This window comes from Rhinolophus sinicus, chromosome 2, assembly GCF_057876585.1.
Source record: "Rhinolophus sinicus isolate RSI-liver-muscle chromosome 2, RSI-T2T, whole genome shotgun sequence".
Classification (NCBI taxonomy): domain Eukaryota; kingdom Metazoa; phylum Chordata; class Mammalia; order Chiroptera; family Rhinolophidae; genus Rhinolophus; species Rhinolophus sinicus.
In genome coordinates, this window is record NC_142502.1 from 155,475,001 (window position 1) to 155,498,875 (window position 23,875).

A 23,875-nucleotide genomic window follows, 5' to 3' on the forward strand; every position below is an offset into this window, starting at 1 on the left:
AGGAAATAATTAAAGAATGCATTAGGAAGAAATACCCCAGTGCTTAGCAGTCATAGTTGAAAAGTAGCAATTCCCAACATGGAGTCTTTATACTTTCTAGGTTCTTTGAAATTACAAATGCAAGTGATATATGCTCAATTTTTCAACAACAGTGGAAAAGGCTACGCACTTACCAACTCATAGCACAAGCTAAATAAACCATGTGTTTGCATCAGGCTATAATTCTGTCAACTCAGTGTCATTATAGAGGCGATCTCATTTTGTCATTTAGATGCCTTTGATAAATTTAAAATGATCAAATTAAGTATCCCTTCATAAACACTATTTGTATAGTAGATGAAATCTTTCAAAATGTAGAGTTCATAGGAGACAAGAAATAGAGTTATGAATTTTGGGAAGTATTCATGTAAACATGATTTGAAGGTGATTAATTACTTCACAGAATGCCACTTTTCAGCGAACTAATCACTTATTTACTTAAATAACTAGCACTCCCCTGTTAAACATTTAAAGATCTACATTTAAGACCATAATAGTAATGATGATGGCTACTCTTTACTCAGCACCCAAGACCAAGCACTCAGTACTATAGCTGCTTAAATAATACTTCAAAGTAAGTGTTAATAACCTAATTTGATAAAGAGTTAAACTACTATAGAGAGGCCAAAGAACTTGCCCAGGGCAGTGTAACTGGTTAAGTAGCAGAGTAGGAATTCAAACCTAGTGTTGTTTGAATCTCTGTCCATGTCCATAGCCATGTTCAAAACCATATTCACATGTATATGCTGGGGGTGCTAAAAAAATGGACACATTTTAAGAGAAGGTATCTATGTATCACCTTTAGAAGTTGAATTGAATTACCATAGCAATGTGTAGTATGACGTTCTCTCAAAAGATGGCATTAATCAAATGAATGCTAGCATCATTCATTGTATTACAGTTTTAATACAGTTTTTTTTTTCTTTCTTAAAATGTGTATACATTTTTTTGGCACCCTCTGTATATACATAGTTATCATATAACGAATTGTCTTCAAATAATATTAAAATTACTGAACATATTTTTACACACAACTTCTCAGGAACAAGTCTATTTTGCAAAATCTTTTCATCGCAGGTGCTAAAAACAACAGCATTGCTGTCATATGTGTCAGCTTCCCCTGTTTCCTGTGAGGGTTCTCAGGTGGAGATGTGATTGAGAAGTAAAGGCCAAGAGCCAGGGCAAGAAAGGAGATGCATACAACTTGAGTACAATAATCACAAACTAGATATCCAGCTCTTGAAATCTTACATCATGGAAGCTTAATAGAGCCCTGCAGGTTTTATTGCTGAAGGGAGCTTAACTACCATAAAAAGAATACCATGGAAAGAAAACCAGAAAGCATTACATAGTCTCTTCCTGGCTCTGGAAACAGGCATTCGTGTTCTGCCTTGTCCACAACTTACTGGTTCCACACGTACTAGCTGTGAGTCTTTGGGCAAGTGGTGTTGCCTTTTGAAAAGAATCACATTAAGGTGGGGTCAGAGAGCACTTTTCTTTCTCCCGCACTGAGGGTCGTTTGTCCAGTCCTCCAAATCTCTTTGATGAGCTGGCCACCCACTCCTGGTGTTTTACTGCAAGAAGCTCTACCAGGGCCTTGTGGTTATCAGAAAAGAATTAGTGAGCTAATTCACTGTTTTTCCTGACTTTATTTTTCGCTGCAGTTGTAATACTATCCTCCAACTAATAAATATAATTTTCTGACATCAGGCCAGATTCACGGATATGTTCAAATCAAAATTATTGTAATCATTTATGAATTATAACTTTACAATTATACTAAGAATGCAATTCTAAGCAAGATAAAATTTCTTTTTGACATTCCAAATTCTCTTCACATGAATTTAAATAAATAATTTGCCACCAGCTTTGTCTTGCTACATTTTGGAAAGCTAGATCAGAGCAACTTGAATAGTTCTGTAATATATGTTTATCTTATTGATGCAGAAAACAAAAACCTCTATGCGATGCAATGTATAAGCATTGTTAGAATAATGTAAATAGCTTGGTAGGAGGGGCCTAACATAAATTAGCATATATTATAAAGTTATGATAATTAAATGCAGTAGAAATGGATCACAGAAAAAAAAAAGAAAAAAGAAAAGAAACAGCTCAATAAAACATAATAGAATGATCAGGAAAGAACCTTGTATATGTAAGCAGTTAATGTGTGGTAGCCCTTTACAAATCAGTAGAAAAACAAGGAATTATTCAAAATGTGTGCCGGCTCAAATAAATAACTATTTGGACAAGGGCACTCAGTTTGGATTTTCCCCTTAAAAGAGAAGATAAATATTTTCAAAAACATTAAAAAGATGTACATACAAGCACATAAAATTAAGTAATAAATATTTTACGTGAAAGTATGTTTATCAAATCTCTCGGGGGAGGACTTTCTAAGGTAAAAAGTGATGAACACAACCAAAAATGATTGTAGATTCAAATGTTAAAACTGGCTTATCCCAAACATACACCATGTTACCGCAGGTCAATGGGGAAGGAAAGACTATATAGTAAATAGTATGATATATATGTAAAATTAGATGATAGAAGGAGTTTCACTGAGCTCCTGAGGCCGGGGAAGCAAAAGAACTTCAGTTGATTAATATAGACATAGCATTTGGTGCCACTATTTTGTTATTATCAGTTTGAAGCTAACATTCCTGATTCAAGGGAAAATATGTTGCCTGAAAAATAATAATAATGTCAATGATTTTTCTCATTGAGACTGGCAGAGGATGAAAATTTTTTTTTAGGTAAAACAGATACACTTTATCCTTACTAGCAGCATCTGCCTGCTTGTAATAGAAGCTTTAAACCCTAATTTATGGGGTGTTAACATTCTGCAAGACTATGAAAGACTGATGCTGAAAATATCTACATCACTTAGTTGCAAAATAACAGTAAACATCGCAAGTTTACTGTTTCTAGTTAGCTTTTTCAATGTTTTTCGAAATGCCATTACTGGGGAAAATAACTTCAAGATTTTTCACCCTTGGGACTTTCGTTTTTATATTTGAGTGTCAGCTTATTGTGATGCTAACACAGTTTTAAAGTTCCAATTGCCTTGACATTAGTTACAGTTCCCTTTGTGCCATGTTGCTGAAAAGAGGGCTGCTCTTTATTTGTAGTTGCTCAGGGGCCTCTCATCATCCTGCACCTATGCTAGAGACCGTGCCTTGTTCTATTTATTTATTTTAACAAAGTTGAAAGAACACTGAAGTCCCCAATCCTTGTTCATGATCAGAGCTGGATGACAACTGGGACAGTCCTTCAGCTTATCTGAGCCTTAGTTTCCTCATCTGAAAATAAGAGGCTGGATCTAGTTTTCAGTTTTTACTTTTTATTTTTTTTAAAACTGGCATCTTAAATCTCCCGTTACTGACAATAGTTCCTTTTTCCAATATTTTTTTCCCCCAGAAGCATGATTGAATTACTGAATCTTTAAAGTGAGAAAAGTAGACATTACTGTTTAATGCAACTCAAGGTCTTTTGTCACAACCCATATGCTACTGAAAGCTTCATTAAATAGAGCTATTAGCCCAGGGACCACACAGTGGTCTTCCCACAGCTAACTTGTACAGATGGTGTCCAGTGTTGTCTAAATAACTTTAGGCATTTCACCGATGGTGGAATGAGGAAAGGACAAGGCAAGATGGTTTTCTTTTCCTTTTGTTTTTCTTCTTCTTTTTATGGATAGTATGTTATTTGATCATGTTTAATTGGAGCTAAGCCAAAAGATTTATTTCTCTACATTGCTTACACAAAATATTTTTCCTCTCTCCAAATGTCAACTAATTTTTGCTTTCACAGTAAATGAGTGACATGCCTTTATTGAGAAATTATGTTATTGTAGTCTGTTTTTACATTATATTATCATTATTATTATTATTATTATTATTATTAACTTATTTTTTGGTATGGGGAAAGTTTCAATTTAGGTGAAAATTTGATCTGCATATAATCTCGAAGTAGAATTAGATTATGGGGGGGGGGAACCCAGCAACCTCTCCCCCCAAAAAAAGAAAAAAATCTCTTGACTTTTAAAATGCCTTATGTAACTCTCCTTAAAATTGGATTTTCTCAATGCTACGTATTGATTTTAAAGGATTTGCGCTACTTTGTACAGGGCTTGTACATTTCCTACACTTCCCTTGCTATCTGCTACCCCTTCTCTGATCCACCCCAAGTATATAAGTCCCTGCAACTGGATACACATCTGCCTCAAGTGGACATATTCAAATTATAGATGAAAATGTCTCTGGTGTGACATTTTCAGGAAAGCTAAAATCCTATTAGTCCCTTGGCCAGTTAAGTTCAACAAACATTCTTTTTTGTTTGTTTGTTTTACCTTTTTACTATAAGCAGAATCTGTGTTAGATTCTCAGTGAAAGAAAATGAATTGCATAAGAAACTTGATCTTAGGTGGACTATTGAGTACAATGATTAAGAAAAATTTTAAAAAGACTACATTTCCTCTACTCTGCTTTTATATTTATCTCTTCATGATGACAGGAATGCTGAGGAAACTCTGTTTAATTTTCTACTTTTTTAAATCGTAAAATGATCCCCCCCCCTTTTTTCCCCCTGACTATAGCCTTTCCTTTGTAGTGTGCCAAGCCTGTAAGTGCTAAAATTTGTTTTTAGGCCAAGACATTTTTCAGTGCAAATGAGTAAAACCCTAGGTGTGTCTTAACCAAGAATTCTCTAATTTAATACATGTGTATACTTTTTTCTGGGCATAATAATAGCAAGTTTGACATGTTACATATACACATATTTACAATGGGTAATGTATAAACTTTCTGTGTATTTATGTGTGTCCAGATATCATTTACACATTACCAATATATATATGCCAATAGCAAATATTCAAGATAAATTAAACCAGTTCATTCTCAGCGGACCATGTTCTTCTACTGGACTGGGCATATATACAGGGGTGTGATTAAAATTTCATTTTCTTCAGTACCTTACCTAAAAAGTACTTGTCTGATTAAACTGAAAGTTTGGGGATTGAAAACATAATTTCAAAATAATAAGTAAGTTAATGTTAGAGATGAAAGTTGGAATACATTTTATTTCCTTTTTTGAGCTGTTCCTTATCTGGGTCATAGCAAAACAAATGCAATTTATTTTCTCCTTGTTGGGTGGCCCTTGTCTGTTCAATTACTGGCTAACTCTTAGTTGTATTTTGAAATAAGCACAGTGCTATAAATAGATGATACATGAACAGATCACAGATAGGAGAAAAGAAGAATGAAATTTGCCATTTGAAATATTCTCACTTTTTTTCTTAATAGAGTAAAAGCATTAAATGTATTTAAAACAAACCAAAACATAAAACTAAAATGATAGTCCTCTTAGATAATTCTTAAACTTCATGGACTTTTAGAATATACATATCAATCTATATATCTGTCTATATACTCGTATATCTCATAAATGACATGCCTGTTGAAAAACTATGTTAGAGTCCTACAAACAGAGAAATAATCCCCTGTGCTTAAACCACACTTGAAGAGACATTTTAATCTAGAAGCACATGAAAAATTCTTCTGCTCAATTGTCGTATTTGATTCATTTAGATATATTTTAATGTGGACAAATGGAAGGAAAAATTCTAGTTTGGGGAATAATCCATACAGCTTGTAACAAGGTCATCCTGGTGGCAAATAGCTGTTTGATTGTGAATCTCCTGCTTAGAACTGCTGTCAAAAACCAAGTGAAATTTCCTGCTGAGACACTAAGAGAAAGTTTGAAGTTAGCATCATTAGATGTTCAAACAGAGTATTAGACACCGTCATGACACAACGCGTTCAGTGAACTTTGTGCCTCCGCGTGTTTAATAGTAAAATAGGATAATATTGCTTATTTCCTAGGAAGCCTGTGAGGCGTAAACACAGGTACACATAAATGTTTTGAAACGGAGCCTGACACAAAGTAAACTTTCCATAAATCTGAACTGGCTGTTGTGGTTGTGGTAGTTTTTGTTGTTAAGTGTCACCTTTCTGAAAGCCTCTCATGAGTGAAAGTGAAAGTCCCAGGATTGCTGGCTTCCTATGTGTATTTTCTGGCTAAGAAACCTCATCTACAGAGAAAGACTGCAGTGTCCTTCAAACTACATTATAAATATCGGGATACGAAAGCAGGCCCCGATCTGCCTTCATCTCTTTGATCCTGCTGCTCTATGAATTACTTGAAAACACTGACCAATCATCTACTTTTTGCCATGTTACCCTTGTTATAACATTTATATTGTACAACTCCATTAACTCACTGTAACAATAATGTTGTCATTCATAAGAAGAACGACATGATAAGACCACCTACTATTTACTTGAGCGCTTACTCTGTGCCAGACCCTGTTCTTAGCAATTTAGTTGAAATATGTTTATTTGTTACAACAACCCTAATGCCGTAGATATTGTTATCCCATGTTACAGATAAAACTGAGCCTCTGTGGGGTTGAAGGACTTGCACAAAGTCACAGGAATACAAGTGGGTGAACTGGAATTCTCTCTGAAATGTGACTTGAGAACCAGACTCTTAGGCCTCACTTACTATTGTTCCCAAGAAAAGAAGAGAAAACCAAGACTCAGATTAAAATGTTCTCTCAGGGAGGGTCACACAACAGTCTAAATCTCTACATAGATCTTTGATTCTAATCAGTGCTCATTCCCCCCTCTGCATGCTCTTATAAAGCATGAAAAACCTTGATCAATGGATGTTAATTAACTAATTAATTCAAGCGCCTCATTAAAACTTCTAAATGGAAACATATATTGTAACAGCAACAACAACAAAAAACATTGTCTGAGTGGCAAGTTTTTTTTCCTACTGATGTACTTATTTCACACCCTTTCACTTTCTGTGGAAAGAGTCTTATCTATGAGCTACCAGTTCTTCAATACCATTTGTATAAACCTTGGATATAATCCTTAAGGTGTGTCTGTGTACCTAAGGATGTAGTGAACATTCTCTTTACTAGTGGATGAGTGTTTTGATGTATATTAGAATAGAGAACAATAGCCTAGCATCAAAACCACAACTGAAAAAGCCAGAAAAAGATAAGGAACAATAGGGCATCCTGTACCTCTGCCCCATATCACATAGATTGAAGGGAGAGAAGCTCAAGGATTAATGGATTTGACATGCCTTTCCTTTTAAGATGTCTGTTTTAGAAATTAAGAAACTGAGTCATAGAGACGTTAGGCAACTTGACTTAGGTAATAGCTTTGTGACTAAACTTGCTCTATATCCAGACTATCAAACTTGTATTCTTTAGACTGTTTATTTCTGCTGCCGTTTTAGGATGACTATCAAGACCAAACAAAATACTCAGTGACTGTCTACTTCAAATTTCAACACTAAAAACAAAAATGTATTACTCCATTCTTCCATATTTAAGTGCGAGGGACATTTAAAAAATTCTCACAAATGTTGCAGGAAAGGGAAAGTGTCATCATAACAATGTATGAAAATTATATGACAGCTAAAAGAAAAAGAAATAAACAAAAAAAGCCCCTAAAACAGCAAATGGTAGATCAATGACCGAAAAACCTAAGGCCTCTTTTATACGTTTCTATCCCTTTGTGACTTACAGGTTCATGAAGCAGAGAAGTGAAATTTGACATTTTGAATTAGTCTTCAAAAAATAAAAAAAATCAACATTTCAAAAGAAATCTTGATTCTGTAACAGACCTAAAATAGTATGCAATAATATCATCACCAATTGTTAAGATGATACAGTATGTAGAGATTTGTTGAAAGCTTATTAAATAAATTACAACTTTTGATATAAGAAAAATGATAAATGAATAATTGTAAAGGACTGAGAAACATTATATCTCAGAAAGAAGCAAAAAAGAGCTTGCATGTGAATTTTTAGAAGATTTGGAGTGCTCACTGGCTACTCCTTATTATTATAATTGAACTATATTGAGATCATTTTAAGGTAAATCTAACTTTAGAAAAGCAGGGTGATTATGAAATCTGGGTCAGGTGAAGTAATAGTGTAGAGCTCAGAGCTATCAGCCTGCCTATCCAAAATTGCTTTTCTGTCTTCTAGAGTCGCCTTTCAAAGAATACAAAATGAGAAGGGAAAAAAAAAAAAAATACATTGTGCTTCTCAAGACTGTTCTTCTAGGAAAATGATTCTATCTCTGGAGAATTTTAACTCAGGTGTTTTTCACTCTAAAAGTAATTTATACTCCACAAAATGAGTTTGAAGGTGAAGTTTTCTAATACATAGGCCAGCTTGCCATTTATAACTGAACATGCACTAAAGTTTCTACATTTTCCTAGAAAAAAGGCTGAAATAGTAGCTAGGTTATGAGATTGGTTCACAGGACACATTCCATTATATTTGAACTATATTTATAAACGCTGTTGCTGATAATTGTCTGTAATCTGGGGATGAGGTTTTAAAATAAAAAGTGAAGGAAGAATTTTATTCAACTGCCAGCAAATATTTATTGTCTATTCTATGCCTGGCACTGACCTTGGTGCTGAGCTGTAGTGAGCAAGGTCACTGCCTGTATAAAGCATAGATTCTGATGAAGATTAGTTTTCCTTTTTGGGTGGGAGAGGCCGTGCATGGCTAACCCTAAGTAATATGATCAAAGGAATCCCTACTTTTTGTCTCCATTTCCCTGAACCTCCTTATCACCAGGGCACCCAGTTCATTCACGACATTATATATTTCTCACTGAAATTCCCAGCTAGATTTGCCCTAACCGAAGATCCTTCAAATTTTTGGTAGCTGATGTGGGACTTATACGGAAATATATACCCGGCCTCATACCCATTTGCTCATGTGAGAAACACCCAATTGAATCTCAGTGGTTTTATTGCACAGGCACTGTGTTAGTGTTGATCAGAGTTATCATCTGCATCATTTTGGTCAGAAAATAACTAATTCCTGATCAACAACTATGTCAAAATATTCTCCAAATATTAAAATATAAGTCACCAGGACAATGAAAAAAAAATATTGAGGTAGTTTGGAAATCATGGGGAGAGGTGATCAAACTTGGAAATCATCCATGGAAAGCATTTTCTCCCCTTGTAAAGATCACCAAAGAAAGGCAATTCTAAATCAACTACCCCAAAGCTTAATAGCCCTTTCTCTTGTTAAAGAAAGTATGCTTAAGATTTAATCTAACTCCTTTTTGTTATTGCTGAAGTTCATTTTTCTCTTCTTTTGTTGTCAGTAGATGCTTGTTAAACCATTACACATATTTGTTCAAAGAATAAGGGATATCGTATTCTTTATCATAATCCTTGTTCGAGATAAAGGTAAACTGAAACACTAGGACGCATTGGAAAGATGTGACTTATTGAGTTGGCACAAGTCAAGTATAAAAATACCAATTATATGAGTATGCTTAATTTCTAAATGTTTCCTTACAGTGGCTTAATTTAGAATTAATATCTCTGTGTCAGCTTAGTAAAGAGATGGTCATATTTATTATTATTCAGTTTGATGTAGTTGATAATCCTACAATGTGCCTGGCATTGGATTGAATACCTTTATGTAGATTTTTTCACTTAACATGGATTTTCTTCTTTAATTGTTATAACCATCCTATGAAGTATTATCTCCCTATAAGACAGAAAAATAAGGCATAGAGATCACACAATTAGGCAATGCTGAAGCCGGAATTTGCACTTAGGGAGTCCAGTACCAGAGTGTGTACTCTTCATCACTGAAAAATAAAGTGTCCATTAACAAATCATATCAGGAAACTCATCAGCCACACTGTCTTGGCTCAATTGGCTAAGGATCAACTGCTGTGCTGACCTAGTTAACTTTATAACACTAATCAGACTTAGGCTGTCTTATTTTTTCAGTTACATAAATATATTTTTATACATGGATAAATGAGTTTCGAACCAGAAAATGTTGGCTGCTGTGAAATTTTGAGTACTTTTAGAAGAATTAGATCACTATATGGACATAGATAACTATCCCTAAGTCATTATGATGTACATTTTTGAGAAATGTAATGATCCTTGGTATGTATTTTGTAGTAAAAAGGTGTGAATCTCTCTTTATCCTTCTGTCAAAATTGCTACAAATTTATTAAGGCGATATGACAGCAGATGCTTGATATTATGAGCCTTGCCAGTGGATTTGCCCAATGTCCTATTTGGAGTCCAAAAAACACCCTAGGACTATTAACAAGCAGTGCATGCCACCCACCACTTTAGATGAAGTGCCTTGTGAAATGAGAGTGCAGCATAACTTTGTTCCACATCTGTGTACATTAAAAGCGAAATGGAACGCCAGTCACACAGGTTGAGTGGATGTAAACACCATGTTCCATAGTTATGTAACGTTATTCAAACAGTTATTAATCTAGGGCAGGGCAAGAGAGAGCTTCTGCATCTTAATTGTATTTTAGGATTTTTCTGAGAAAATTGAGGATGTTTTCTACCGCAACTTGTGATTATCTTACAAATAATATATATTTCACCATGGATATATAGCCTATAGAAGACATCCTATATTTTAAGGGACTCATACAAAAGTATCTAATTTCAAATACTTTAGTGATGAGAAAACTGAAAAACCTCAATACTTATATTTAATAAACAAAGTATAATAAATAGCCAACTAATGAAAGCTAATGGCTTTTATAAATTCAAGTCTACACATGCTTGAAATAATAAAAACTACATGCAGATTTAATCAGATTTGAGTTAACTATAGGCAGTGTGTGTGTATGTGTGTGTGTGTGTGTGTGTGTGTGTGTTGTGTAGACACATTATTTGAATGATATTAGATTGGAACCATTGATACTTGAATTTTATGTAGCTGAAAAATCTGTCTTATACATCAAACTACTAAACACTTTATGTCTTTTCATGATCTAATTGCCAATTACATGAGCTGATGACAAGTTCTAAATATTAAAATTGGGGCCTAATTTCTCACTGCCTTTCTGTCCCTACAGGTTGTGTATAAAAATAATGATGTAAGGCTGGAGTTATCTAGACTTGCCAAACAAGGAGACCCTAAGATGAAAATCCATGGAGTGGTGGCATTTAAATGTGAGAATGTTGCAACTTTGGACCCAATCACCTTTGAAACCCCAGAGTCTTTCATCTCTTTGCCTAAATGGAATGCAAAGAAAACAGGCTCCATATCATTTGACTTCCGCACAACAGAGCCAAATGGCCTCATCCTATTTAGCCATGGCAAGCCACGACACCAAAAGGATGCTAAGCACCCACAGATGATAAAGGTTGACTTCTTTGCTATTGAGATGCTGGATGGCCATCTCTACCTCCTCTTGGACATGGGATCAGGTACAATAAAAATCAGAGCCTTGCAGAAGAAGGTGAATGATGGAGAATGGTATCATGTGGACTTCCAGAGAGACGGACGGTCAGGTAATTTATCATTTTCCTATGATTTTTATCTGCTGGAATACTCCATCAACTCCTTTCCATACCTAAGGCATAAAAACCAAGACATATTAAAGATTTTCTGTATTTTTGTCTTTAGGGTAAAGAAAATTATCTGTTACTATTTCTGTTTCATATCATATAAGAATCAGAAGGAGCTAATTAATCATCATAGTTGAGCATCAAATCCCAAATGCTCAAATGGCTTCGTAAATGAATATTTATTGGATAATCAACTGCCAAATCTTGCAAGAAATTTTATCTTGAATTTACAAATGATAGAATTCAGGGTTCTGGTATTACCAATTATCTCTTATATCATTGGATGTTTGGAGGTGCCTAAAATGGCAAATATAAAATATGAAAAAAAAAAAAAAAGATCCACACATAAAATCCTTAGTGTAATACAGCACATATTTTTTATCCGAGGTGTATGTAGTATATCAATAACACTTTAATCAATACAGTAGGATTTCAAGGACACTGGCAAACTCTGCTGCCTTCCAAATAGCTTCTCTTTCTGATGAAAGATTTTTGGAATTCCACCAACAGGGATTTGTTCCCCTGGTTTCTTTTTGCTGCACCTTTTCCCTGAAGGTGTGTGTGTGTGTATGTGTGTGTGTGTGTGTGTGTGTGTGTGTGTGTGTGTGTGTGTTGGGGAAAGAACAGGACTTATAAGGCAGGTCTGAAGAAATAACATTTATTCACCCTGAAATTTTAGAGTGGATTAGAGAGTTTAGTAAGATGAGTAACATTAGATTTGGGTGGGGGCAAGAATCATCCAGGCAGAGGAAATAGCGTTTGTAGAAGCAGAGGGAAAGGGAAGGGCAATTTGTGTTAGGTAGATAACTACATATTATTTCTTTTACTTTGTTCAGTCTGTGCTCCCATATCCTGATTGTCCCTCTCACTTACAAATCAAATTATGTTCTTATAATAAAAGACAACTGAATTTAGACTTAACCACTCTCCTCCTCTCCCTCCCACATCTTCCTCATTAGCATATATATTATACCATTCACTCTGGATTTGCTGCTAAATAGCAGTGGAAGGTGGCCAAGGTTTTTTCTGTGGGCCTGAATGTTTTCCTGTATTAAACATGTTGGGAAAGACCCAGTATTCACTGGATCCCAGACTCAGTGAAGGTGGGTCAACAGAGATGGGATCTAGGACTCTTTATGTTTACAAAGCTTTCCAGGGGACTTAATAATCAGCCACATCTGGAAACCACAGATCAGATGACATTTAGTGCTTCTTTCAGATCCAATAATCTGTGACAAGGGTGAGTCCTGAGGCTGAACTCCCCTTCTCACACCCGCCTTTCATAGATTCCTTTATTACTTGTTTACTCCAGGGAACAGTTTCCTATTTTACTGTTATCCATGCCTTGTTTTCCTGATTATCAGTCAGGAAGATTATGTTAGCCTTCCTAGAAATATATTTTGTTTGCCCAATAAAATTAAAAATAAAAATAAAAATGGAATCTATGAAAACTAGGAGGGAGCTAGGGGTGAGCGGGGAGAACTGAAGGAAAGTCAGAACCCATTGCTCTGACCCCCAGGTATCTCAGAGACTCAGTTTCTGATTCCTCACTCTCTGGAAACTTGGTCTCCCTGCTTTTTCATTTCCCTGAAGAAGTCCACAGGGATGACTAGTTACCATTCTATACAATCTGTGTACTATGTTATCATTAGTGTCTTAGATGATTGAGAGTAGACAGTAATGTTTTTCTTTTCTTTCCTTTTCTTTCTTTTTTTTTTTTTTTTGCCTGCTGTACTATACTGATTCCATTAGGAACTGGATTCTTCTTTGTTTTTCTGATTTAAACTGAGAAGAGTACATTGATTGGAATACATAAATATAACAATACAGTGACTCCCTTTGGTTCCCATTAGCCTATTTCTACCAGAATTAGCAGTTACTTTGCTACTTAGGAACTTTCAAACAGAAGACTTAAGAGGATGGGAGCATGAACTAATCTTGTGTTTTAAAATATTAACTTGTAGATATTATAGATTGACTTAAAATGCATCTAGAGTAAAATTTTGAAATTGGCTTTTAAGAAAGTATGTTTTTAATCAGACTTTATTACAATTTAAAACATAACTGATTAGATCAGGTGGGCATCTTTTGGAAGTTCAAAGTGGTAAAAAATACCACACTTCAGATCAGAGTTGTATTTCATTCACTTGGAAATGAGATATTTTTTAACTATATGAAGAAATACATGGTTCATATCAAAATTTTAGTAAATGCGAAAGAATATAAAAAGGAAACTAAAACCACCCATGTTTTATTTGATAATGATGATTTGTACCTGGATATTTTTTCCAGCCTTTTTTTTTTTTTTAAATATAGTTTTAAATTGTAGCTGATAATACATTAGTTTCAGGTGTACCACCTAGTGATTCGATATGTATGCACCTTACAAAGCGATCACCATGATCAGTCTATTAACCATTTGACTCTGTTCTTAAGTAGTGATGCAATCTAATTAGTTTCTTTAAGTTCCTTGGATAACCCATTAAAATCAGGATCAGACAACTACCTTAATTCTCAAGCAGAATAAAACCTACCTTTTCTGTTTAACTCTTTAATTCATCCAAATTACCAACAGTTTATTAACTGTCCTGTTTATACACTCATTGGGAAAAGGACAAAGCAGAGAGTATCTAATGTACAGAGTTCAGTGTTGGATGAGCAGAAGAAAGAGATGACTTAAGAGTGTTAAGAAAGCAAACAAATAAGTCATGAGATTTTTGTTGGAATCCAGTGGAAGGATTACGTTAGTATGCTTGGTGGTATTTTGATGGTAAAGTACTTTTCTGTGATTACAATTTCAGATTACTGAATTGGAACAAACAATAAAAAAACAAAGTTCACTCACTAAAGCAAGATTTGCCTTTTACTAAATTAAAAAAAAAAAAAAAGTGAGAGCTCATATTATGTTGGCCAAGCTCAAGGGAATTTAATGTAATTTTAATAACTGCAGCTATTAATATTTTATATATAGTATTTTAATTAAGTTCTATATTTGCACACTGCATTGGTTTCATATAAAGCAGCTTTTTCAAGATTGAATGAATACCTATACAAGCTTTTATTTTACTTAAAGGACATTTTTTGAGTTAGGCAGGTGAAATACAAGATTTATAGCTCAGTTAAAACTAAGAAACATAGAATTTCAAGAAATAATGCTTTTGACTCATTTTTCACATCATTTATATTCAGAGGCAATATGAAAATTACTCTTAATATAATGTGAGGGGACTGATAAGAGGGCAATATGGGCTGCTTTCTTACTCATGGACAATGAAGGTCATATCTATTGATTTGTTTGGTATACTCCTTAGCTGACATTTAAAAACATTTAATGAGCCATATTTTTTCTGTTATTAAAGTAGAGGGAGCCCAAGCCTAAGAGTTATTTTCTCTATTATTACTAAAGTAAGTAAGAATAAGAGTCATGGTCATTAATTTGATGCTACGTAATAACTTTTGGTTATCTTGGTTGGAGATAGGGTTAAAACTGTATTTGGTAGATAGACTGATGGTTTTTTTTTAATTTTCCCCTAACAGTTTATAATGGAAACCCGTGTATGAGAGGCAGTTTCTTATTTATGTCTATATACACATATCCTAGTACTTTATTGTGCAATAGCAGTTTGATAAATATTTGTTATAAGAAAAAATAAAGAATAAGAACATGTGAAGGGCTCAGAAACAACCCACCCCTAATAGTCTATAAATAGTAGCATCATTCTCACATTTGAAGAGTTATAGCAGGGCCACGACCCTGAATGCACCCGATCTTATCTGAAGAGTAACAGTACTCTTTTAGTTGTAAATGCAAGGAATTCCACACTGCTTCCTGAGAGCAGTTTACACAACATAGGATAATAGTTGTTGTACTTCTTTTAAAGATACAGTGACATCCTCCAAACCCAGAAGTCCAAATAATAATAATCATAATAATCATAATAATGAGGAAGTTAAACAATTGTTAGAGAACTGTGGTAAGTCTGGTACAGAAATGACAAGCTTTTATGAGAACAGGACTGCTATTCCTGCTTGCTCATGAGATTCCTATGTCATTTAGCCAACATGTAGGTAAAAGAAAATTAATCATGGGGCGGGGGGGAATTCACTCCTTTCTGAGGACAGGAATATATAGTCACAGTGAGCAGGCTAGTGAACAGGGAAACAGTCACCAGGATGTCCATCTTTTTGACGATTTGCCCTTCAGTCTTTGTTCACTAAAAGGTAGGTACATGAGCCCCTTGTTTGATGAGAAATAGAACCTTCTTTTGAATACTTTTCTAGAACTTCATTTTTAGCACAATTAATTATAATTAGTTATATGTCCTTTATATTCTGTGATTTGGAAAAGACAGAAGCACTTAAAAATACCATGCTTTGACCATTTCTGTTTGGCCACAGCTGTTCTCTCCATGCAATGCAGCTTCTTCCATTGCCTGCTTAGTCTATGACCAGTGACACGGGAGACCGAGTGGGCAGAACCATCTGTGGCCTTTTCAGAGTCTGTGCTAAATTGGCAAAGGAGGGACCTAGATTGGCAAAAGAGACACAAAGTGCAGGCATGGTTTTGTGGACCAGAGTGTATGACTTGAATGCCACAAAAGATGGACGTCCTTCATGGATAGCTGCTCCTTACCAGAGCAAATCCCCTAAGTTGCTGCTGAGTTAATAAATTTGATTGAAGAGAATCACTACTCTGCAAACTTTGCAAGACTTAAATTTCCTTACCAGCCCCATCCACCCTTTCCCTCACTTTTGCTCCCAAACTCAACACGAATCAGCTGCCCATGTATTTAACCAAAGTGTGAATTGTGTTAAAACTAGGATGAGGTTAATGACTGTTTTCTTGGGGCAAGGATATTATTTAAATTTGTGTTAAGCTCTTTGGCTCAGTCAAGGGTACCCTCTCAAGTATCTGTACAGCAAACTGCCAGTCGTTTTTTTTGTTTGTTTGTTTTGTTTTGGTTTGGTTTGTTTTTTTCTTCTTCTTTTTTTGCAAGCCATCGTTACACAAAGATCAAAAAGAAAACTCATTATTTTTGTCAAAATCTGCTTGTGTGCAGCAGGGTACAGCAGATTGTATCAGTGGTTATTCATGGGCAAGCCTACATTTAACAGCTAAGAAGCCATTGAGATTTGAATTGAAGTCATAGAGTTCCAGTTTAAGAACTGGAAATTATAGTGGAGAAGGCACGAGGCTCTCTCCAGAGCACATAATTAGAGGTTTATAGTAATCACTGTTTGATGTGAACAGCACTTCCTAGCTATCTATTACCAACACTGATTTCTGTGTATACCATTCATGAATCACCACACTTAGACATTTCTCCTTGAATACACCGTTAGACGGTTTCTCTGTTTAGGTCTTGATTTGAACTTGTCCTCTGACTATAAACATTCCTTTCTTGCCTCTACCTAGTGGCTTGTTGCATACATTGAAATAATTTTCAGTACATTTATAAGACCTTATTTTGTATCCATGTCCATAAACCACTACCCATTAATAGATGTCGTGTCCCATGTGACGAGGTTTGTAGGAAGCTTTCAAAAACCCTTCCTCCTTTTTTTCAAATTTCTGTACTACCTTTTTTCCTGTATCTTTTTCCTCAGTTTGTAAAGGTTTTAAAACTGACCGGATTAATCTCCACGTATCCCAGATGGTTACTGGGAGAGAAACTCCTATATGATGTAATTCGCAGAGTTCTGTACCAACTTTTCCCCATGTTTTTATATCTAATGTCCCTAAATTTGGGAACCAAGGACAATGAGTTTCAATTACTTGGAGAAGCTCCTCTAATTTCTGATCTGACACTCGAGCTCCTCCACCTCAAGAAGGTGCTTGAGCAAACAAATATAAGGCCTATATTGGCTATTAACATTCCTCATTATGTACAGAGAAAGGGATAGAGAGAAAGAAGACTTTCACTCTGCACGGAGTCACATGCCTGTCTGGCCGCATCCCTCGGGGGACTGTCAGGTCTGCCGTAGCTAAAGGTGCACCCGTATAAATCCCAGGCCTGGTTAATGCTGTTAGGCACTAAGTCACCGTGTTGCCTTATGACGAGACCACGGAACTAAAGATTCGGGCCCACACAAGCTCCGTAGCTGAGGCCGTGGAGCTATAAACACATACTCACACATTCACACCCTTGCACACAGAAGGAGAAAATTCCCCTTTTTCCCTTCGTTAAATTCTCCAGGAGTTACCCTACTTTCTTCCAGTAGTTGTTGCGACTTCTCTCGGGCCTTGTGCTGTGAAACCTCTTTGAAACCTTTCTGTATTCCGATTCAAAGTCGACCTTCCTTCTTGAGCCCCACAAGTGAGTCCCAAAATTGGACCCCAGAATTCAGGGGGCCCCACTTTGGGCGCCAGATGTCGTGTCCCATGCAATGTGGGTTGTAGGGAGTGAGGAGGGTGGCACAGGGTTAAGAAAAGACAGTCACCATGAACAGAGTTAAGCGGGGCCAAGGGACCCGCAGCCTCAAGGACTGAGCACCTAATTGGCCTGTGCATCAGCTTTTATTAGTTAGGTGGGGAAGTAAAGGAGATAAAGCTTGTCAATCTCAAGATCTGTGAATCCCATACATCATAATAGGAAACTGATTCAAGCCAATCACCCTTGCCTGCAGGCAGCTGAACTAAGTCTCATGATGTTTGTACTTCCCCAAGGGACACAACCTATATGCATATGAATAGATGGAGAACACACCATTGAATCACTTCCCTTGCAGGTTTTGGGAAGGAATGCAGCCACAGAGGCAGAGGCTTTCCTTAGCTGGGGGAAGGTGGGGACTGTGCCCACCTCTATGAACCCCGTGGGTTCTCATGTTGGTCCCCACTCGACTGTGCCTGGCTTGAGTTGTCCCCCCCATGGGGAATCTTACTTGTCATTGGCTGACCAGCCATCTTTTTGGGGCAGACATGGAGACATAAGGTGCAAACACTAAGGTGAAGAAAAGTCACTGAAAGGATCCGTCTCACAGACTCTCCTTTCTTTGGGGGCAGGTACAAGGAGACAGATGGGTAGGCTGCTGCGTGGCCACAGATAGGAAGACTGAAATAACTTATCAATAATTTATCAATTATTTGACTATTCTAATGACTAGGTGGATTCAGTTTTGCATAAAATTGTTACATTAAATTGACGCTTGGCTTTAAGTAATTTTTCTGAACATGTTTAAAAAAAAAAGGCCATCTACTGTTTTCTCCCTGCTCAAAACATTTTCAATTTTGCACATTTTTTCAGTCTTTGCTAACATGTACATATATTTTATACAGTTGCAATTACAATATAAACATATTTCTTCAAGGTGTTTATTTAATATGATGCCATAAACTCTTTTTCACTCAGACATATCTAAGTAACAACATTTGTTCTCTGGGAATTAAGAAAACTGCATCTGAGAATCAAAGCATAGCTTTCTAGTCGTGCCTTCATAAGCTCCCAGGCTTGTAGGACTCAGTGTGTTAACTTGACCATAGAAAAGAAAGTCACTGAGACAAATATCAGCACTGCCCATCTAAGAACTGTCCAGGGGATGTGACTACCTCACCCTCACCGTAGCGATAAAAGGCAGGTCATCTTAATTGAGATCAGGGTATCAGACCATCCTAGACTAATATTTCTACACATCGCCTTACCTCATTCATTCTCCTTGTTTCGAATACATGTTCCCCACTCTTTTGATTAAGATTTAGCTGTCATTGTAAGTCTGATTGCACTTGAGGGATAAAATAGACCAGTGCTATAGATGTGCATGTTCAGGTTCCTGTAACAATTACATTTCCCATCATAAATGAATGAATAAGCATTTGGATTATAAGTCGGGATCTCATATTGACAGAGCTACATAGCAAGCATTCAGTGTGCTGTGATAGTTAATTTCTCGTAGAGAATTAGTTATTTGGCATTCTTGTTTTATATATCGGTCTTGTGGGCTTTGGTAAATATCAGTTAAATCCTGAGATATGGAACCTCGCTCTCTAAATCTACCAAATTTCCTTTCTGGCCCTACCAGGCTAAGGGGCAGACCCTGGGCTATGGTGTCAGTTGCACCCTCAGGAAATAGTCAGTTAGTTATCTAACAACACCCAGCCACAGTGACCCTCTCTGTGCAGTGCTGAGTGGAAATTTGTGGAACTTCTACAAGATAATGTTTTAATTGCTACAAAATATATCACCTGATTGATACTCACTACTTCCCACCATTGTGTATGATCATTTTTAAAATTCACGTACACATATGTTGCTATGAGTGTGTATGTTTCTTTGTATGTGCGTGTTCTTAATACATGGCAGGTATGTAACATATAAATACTGTGCCGCAAAAAGTACATACATGAAAAGTTTTCATTTGCCTCACACTACCCTCACCGATTCACTCCATTCTTCATAGGTAACCACTAAAATAATTTAGTGTTGAAAAATTCCCAAGTATTTTCCTATACATCAGTATATCTATAAATACATTTATACATATAAAATAAATGCAGAGCTTCCTTTTTACATAAATGAAATCATTTTTCAACAATTATTGGGAGACTGAGACTTTATGCCATTTTTTTTGTAGTGACATTATATATCCTTTAGTTTGAACACATTGATTTGTATTTACTTAGTCACTTCTCTATTGATGGTCATTTAACTTAAAAAAAAATCACTGTTTTAAACTAATTTATAAAAGAAGTTTTCATATTATATCTTTATGCATATTGGTCAGAATTTCTGTAGCACAGATTCTGAGAAATGGAATTGCTGGGTTAATTGAATTTTCAATTTTGAAAGATAATGACAGGTTATTTTACTAACAAGTTGTTTCAGTTTACGCTGTATAATATACGAGGTGCCCTTTCCCTTCAATCTTGCTTCTCCGTAGAGATTTTCAAAATTTTCCATTTTGTCCCAAGATTTATTTCTTCACATATTGATTTAATTCCTGAAATCCTTGGCTGGTGGGTGAATCCAAGTAAGCAGAAAACACACAGTGTTAAGCAGAAAACAATATTAAGAGTATATTTTTATTTTGTTTTCAACTAAAGTTTATTTCAGTTCCTATTATAAACTTAACATGACGTGTGTTTTTTTTAAAGACAGAAAATTAAAACGGAAAGGAGGGAAATAACCCCACTGCTCTAAAACTCCCATTGTTAATATTATGCCTCATTTTTTTTTTAACTATCTATTTTATGGGAAATCTATAGTTTGCATTATACCATATAGTCAATAGTTTGTTCTGCTTTTATCACTTATATTATGCCTTTTTACTGAGTTGGAAGTTGTTAGTGGAATATGAATTTGACAAGTACATTTGTCAGTTTGTGGGGTCTAATTCCCTTCTGCAATGAGAGGTGAATCAAAATAGATAAAAGTGATATCTAAGCAAAACATTGTTTTAAGCAGTAACTTCAAAATTTTTATTCAAAAAGGAACTAAAGTGACCATCCCCTCAATTCCTTTATTTTGCATAAGAGACACATTGAGGCCTAATGAGTGTCTTATTTGGCTAAGCTCGCTGCTAGTTAGTTGCAAAGCTAAAACATGAAAATTGGTTCCCTCTGGCCAGGCAAAAGCATTTCCCATTACAGCACACTGTTTTCTACCCCCTTATTTCCCAGTCATTTAAACTTTTGCAGTAATTTAAACCTTGAAACCAAATTAACTTACTTTAAATCCCACCTTTACTTCATATTTCTTCTCATCCTGTAAGCTCATCTTCTAGAAGTGGAATAGCCAAGAAAAATTGGATGAAAATATAGTGGAAACTAACAGGTTAGGAATACCAGACCAAATTGTAAAGTTGATTTCCATTTTTATGACTGAGAACTGTTTTCAATAGTTTTTCCCTGGATTCTTAAAAACTGAAACATAAAGCACTGATCCAAATAAGTCCTCAACTATGACTACCATCTACAAACTTTAACAGCTCAAATATAGCAGTGTTTACATAAAATGCTTATTTAATTTACTAGAAACTTTAAATGTAATTTATAGTGGAAGAAGGTAGAACATATGAAATAGTCAAGCTATTCCAAAGAGAACATATCAGTATTTATAGTTCCTAGAAAAAATTAGAGGGATCAACCAATAATATACCCAGAGTTTTGTTTCCTCTTAAAAATTAATTTGCATGTGGTCATACTGTAGCCTTTGGAAAATTTTCATTTTCTGTTGATTTATACAGCTGTGGCAACTATTCTGCTGTTTTTAATTATCAATGAACAAGGTTTAAATATTCATTTTAAATTTTCTTCGTAACTACTGCCTTCATAAGTCAATTATAACAAAATAGGCATTTGGGAACCTTAATATTGAAATTTCACTATGCTCATGCGTAGGTGTTAAACTGACTTAATGAATTTAGTGATACTGCGGTGAATCTTTAGCTTAGGTGAAAATGTTCTTTGATGTATGTCAATAATAATATCATTAAGGAATGTAGGATTCAAATCCCTTATCAGAAATGTGTGTATTTCAGGACATTTGCACATGTGTAGGCTAAAATATAAATATCTATTTGACTCAGTAATAAAATTTAATTATTTCTAATAAAGTTGTTAGTCTGTTCATCTTCAGAATATAAAATAATTGTTTCCATTTCACTTAAATTAGTTCTACACCCCCCCCTTTAATGCCATGACTTTTATAAAGATTTTCTTTTAAAATCTAAGTGCATATGGGTTGGCAAAGCATGTAAAGGAAATAATAGTTGATTTTCAATCATGGTTGTTTCATTCTATTATGTTTGTTTGCAGAATATTCTAATGGATGGTATCTGATACGTGCATAGGCTCAATGTGACTCCTTTACTTGAATCTGGGGCTAAATTAAAGTTTTAGTTCCCCTTGGACTGTATTTCAGTTGAAGGTTGGATTATATTCCTTTTGTTTTCTTTCCCATCTTTCATTGCTTCTTCTTCTCATGAAAACTCTAAAATTGTCTATTAAAAGTACAATAAGTAGCTATGGGGAAAACATCCTTATTTTTATGATAGTAACCTCTCAATCAGTGTTATGTAAACTGTGGGTGACAACCTGTTAATTGGTCCTAAAGTCAATCCAGTGGGTCTTGTCTAGCATTTATATTAATAAAATTGTACATTATAATAAGAACAAAATGTCAGAGTGCCTCAGAGGTAGTAGAGTTAAATATTTTTCTGTTAAATTGTTGTTTCAATGTGTGTGTGTGTGTGTGTGTGTGTGTGTGTGCAAGTGTGTTGCAAGCGTGTGTGCCTGTATGCACTGGGCTGTATGTAAATCTATGAAAACTGTGGATTAACTTTAGGTGCTGTGACCAGAAAATAGTTATAGTGAATATCTTTATCTGCCCACCACAAGTACATTCATAAAAAACATTTCTGAACTTTCTTACACTACTTTGCTCAAAACAGACACTAACACATCATAAATAAAACTCCAGAGATCCAGTCACTCCATTCTCACTGTCAGACAAGCTATATGTGGGTGAGTGTCTGAAATACCTGGCAGCAGTTTTGCCCCTGAGAGTGTAGAAGCACTGAATATACAAACTACATGTTGTACTGAGCAATGGAACTCTGTGGAGGAGACGAGAGAGTGGGTGTGACACAAGCTACTGAATTCCCTCATCTCAGGAATCCTCCAAGCTTCCCCTTAATGTCAGACTTAGAACATCATGAATAAAGACAATATAGTTTTTCCAAGTGTTTTTTTTCCTTCTTCCCCTGAGCTGCATCAAGCTTGTTGCATGAATAAAAAAGGACATATGGAAAAAGTTAACATGTTTTTAAAAACATATTCCCATGCTTGTAAAACTTTGTTGTTGTTCACTTGCTCTGTGTTGTTTAACAATTCTCTCTCAATATTACATAGTTATTTCGAGTAAGCCTTGAACTAATTGGAAAACAGGATGGCACAACCTCTCTGTTTTATTTCATAATCATAAGTCACTGTGTTCACTGCATACAACCCTTCGCTTTCCACATGTAGTATATAGGTGTGTTTTTTTTTGTTTGTTTGTTTGTTTTTAATGTTTTCCTTTCCTTTTGTCATTAGCACTCATTCTTTCTCATCATTTTCTAACTTACTTTAACTGCTGTAGAGGGTAGGGATCATCTGTTAATTCACTTCTTAGGGCATTTTGGACAGTTAAAAATGCATGTAATGAAATTCTATTTGGGGGAGAAAAGTGTCACCATTCTCTCTCAAAATTATGTATTTCATTTCCCCAAGATGGTGTTTTTTTTTCTAAGTAGGATTATTTTTTAAGTAGGATTTTATGGTGCCTGCATGTCGCTAAATGAGTTTCCTTCTGGATACTTGTACAAATGTGCACAGTAAAAAAATGAGTACTTTGTTGTCTTCCCTTCTTGCTGCCACCTTCTGAAAACCCTATTATACTCCCCT

The 23,875-nt window shown here is 35.4% G+C and overlaps 1 protein-coding gene across 28 annotated transcripts in view; it reads left to right on the forward strand.

Moving 5' to 3' along the window:
• The window catches only part of NRXN1 (neurexin 1), a 1,058,790-nt gene that overhangs the window by 453,745 nt on the left and 581,170 nt on the right, over positions 1–23,875 (forward strand). For all 28 annotated transcript variants that reach the window (XM_074331970.2, XM_088796166.1, XM_088796171.1 and 25 more), the window contains one exon: positions 11,001–11,439. In XM_074331970.2, coding sequence (XP_074188071.2) covers positions 11,001–11,439 — 439 coding nt within the window. The remainder of the gene's footprint in view (positions 1–11,000; positions 11,440–23,875) is intronic.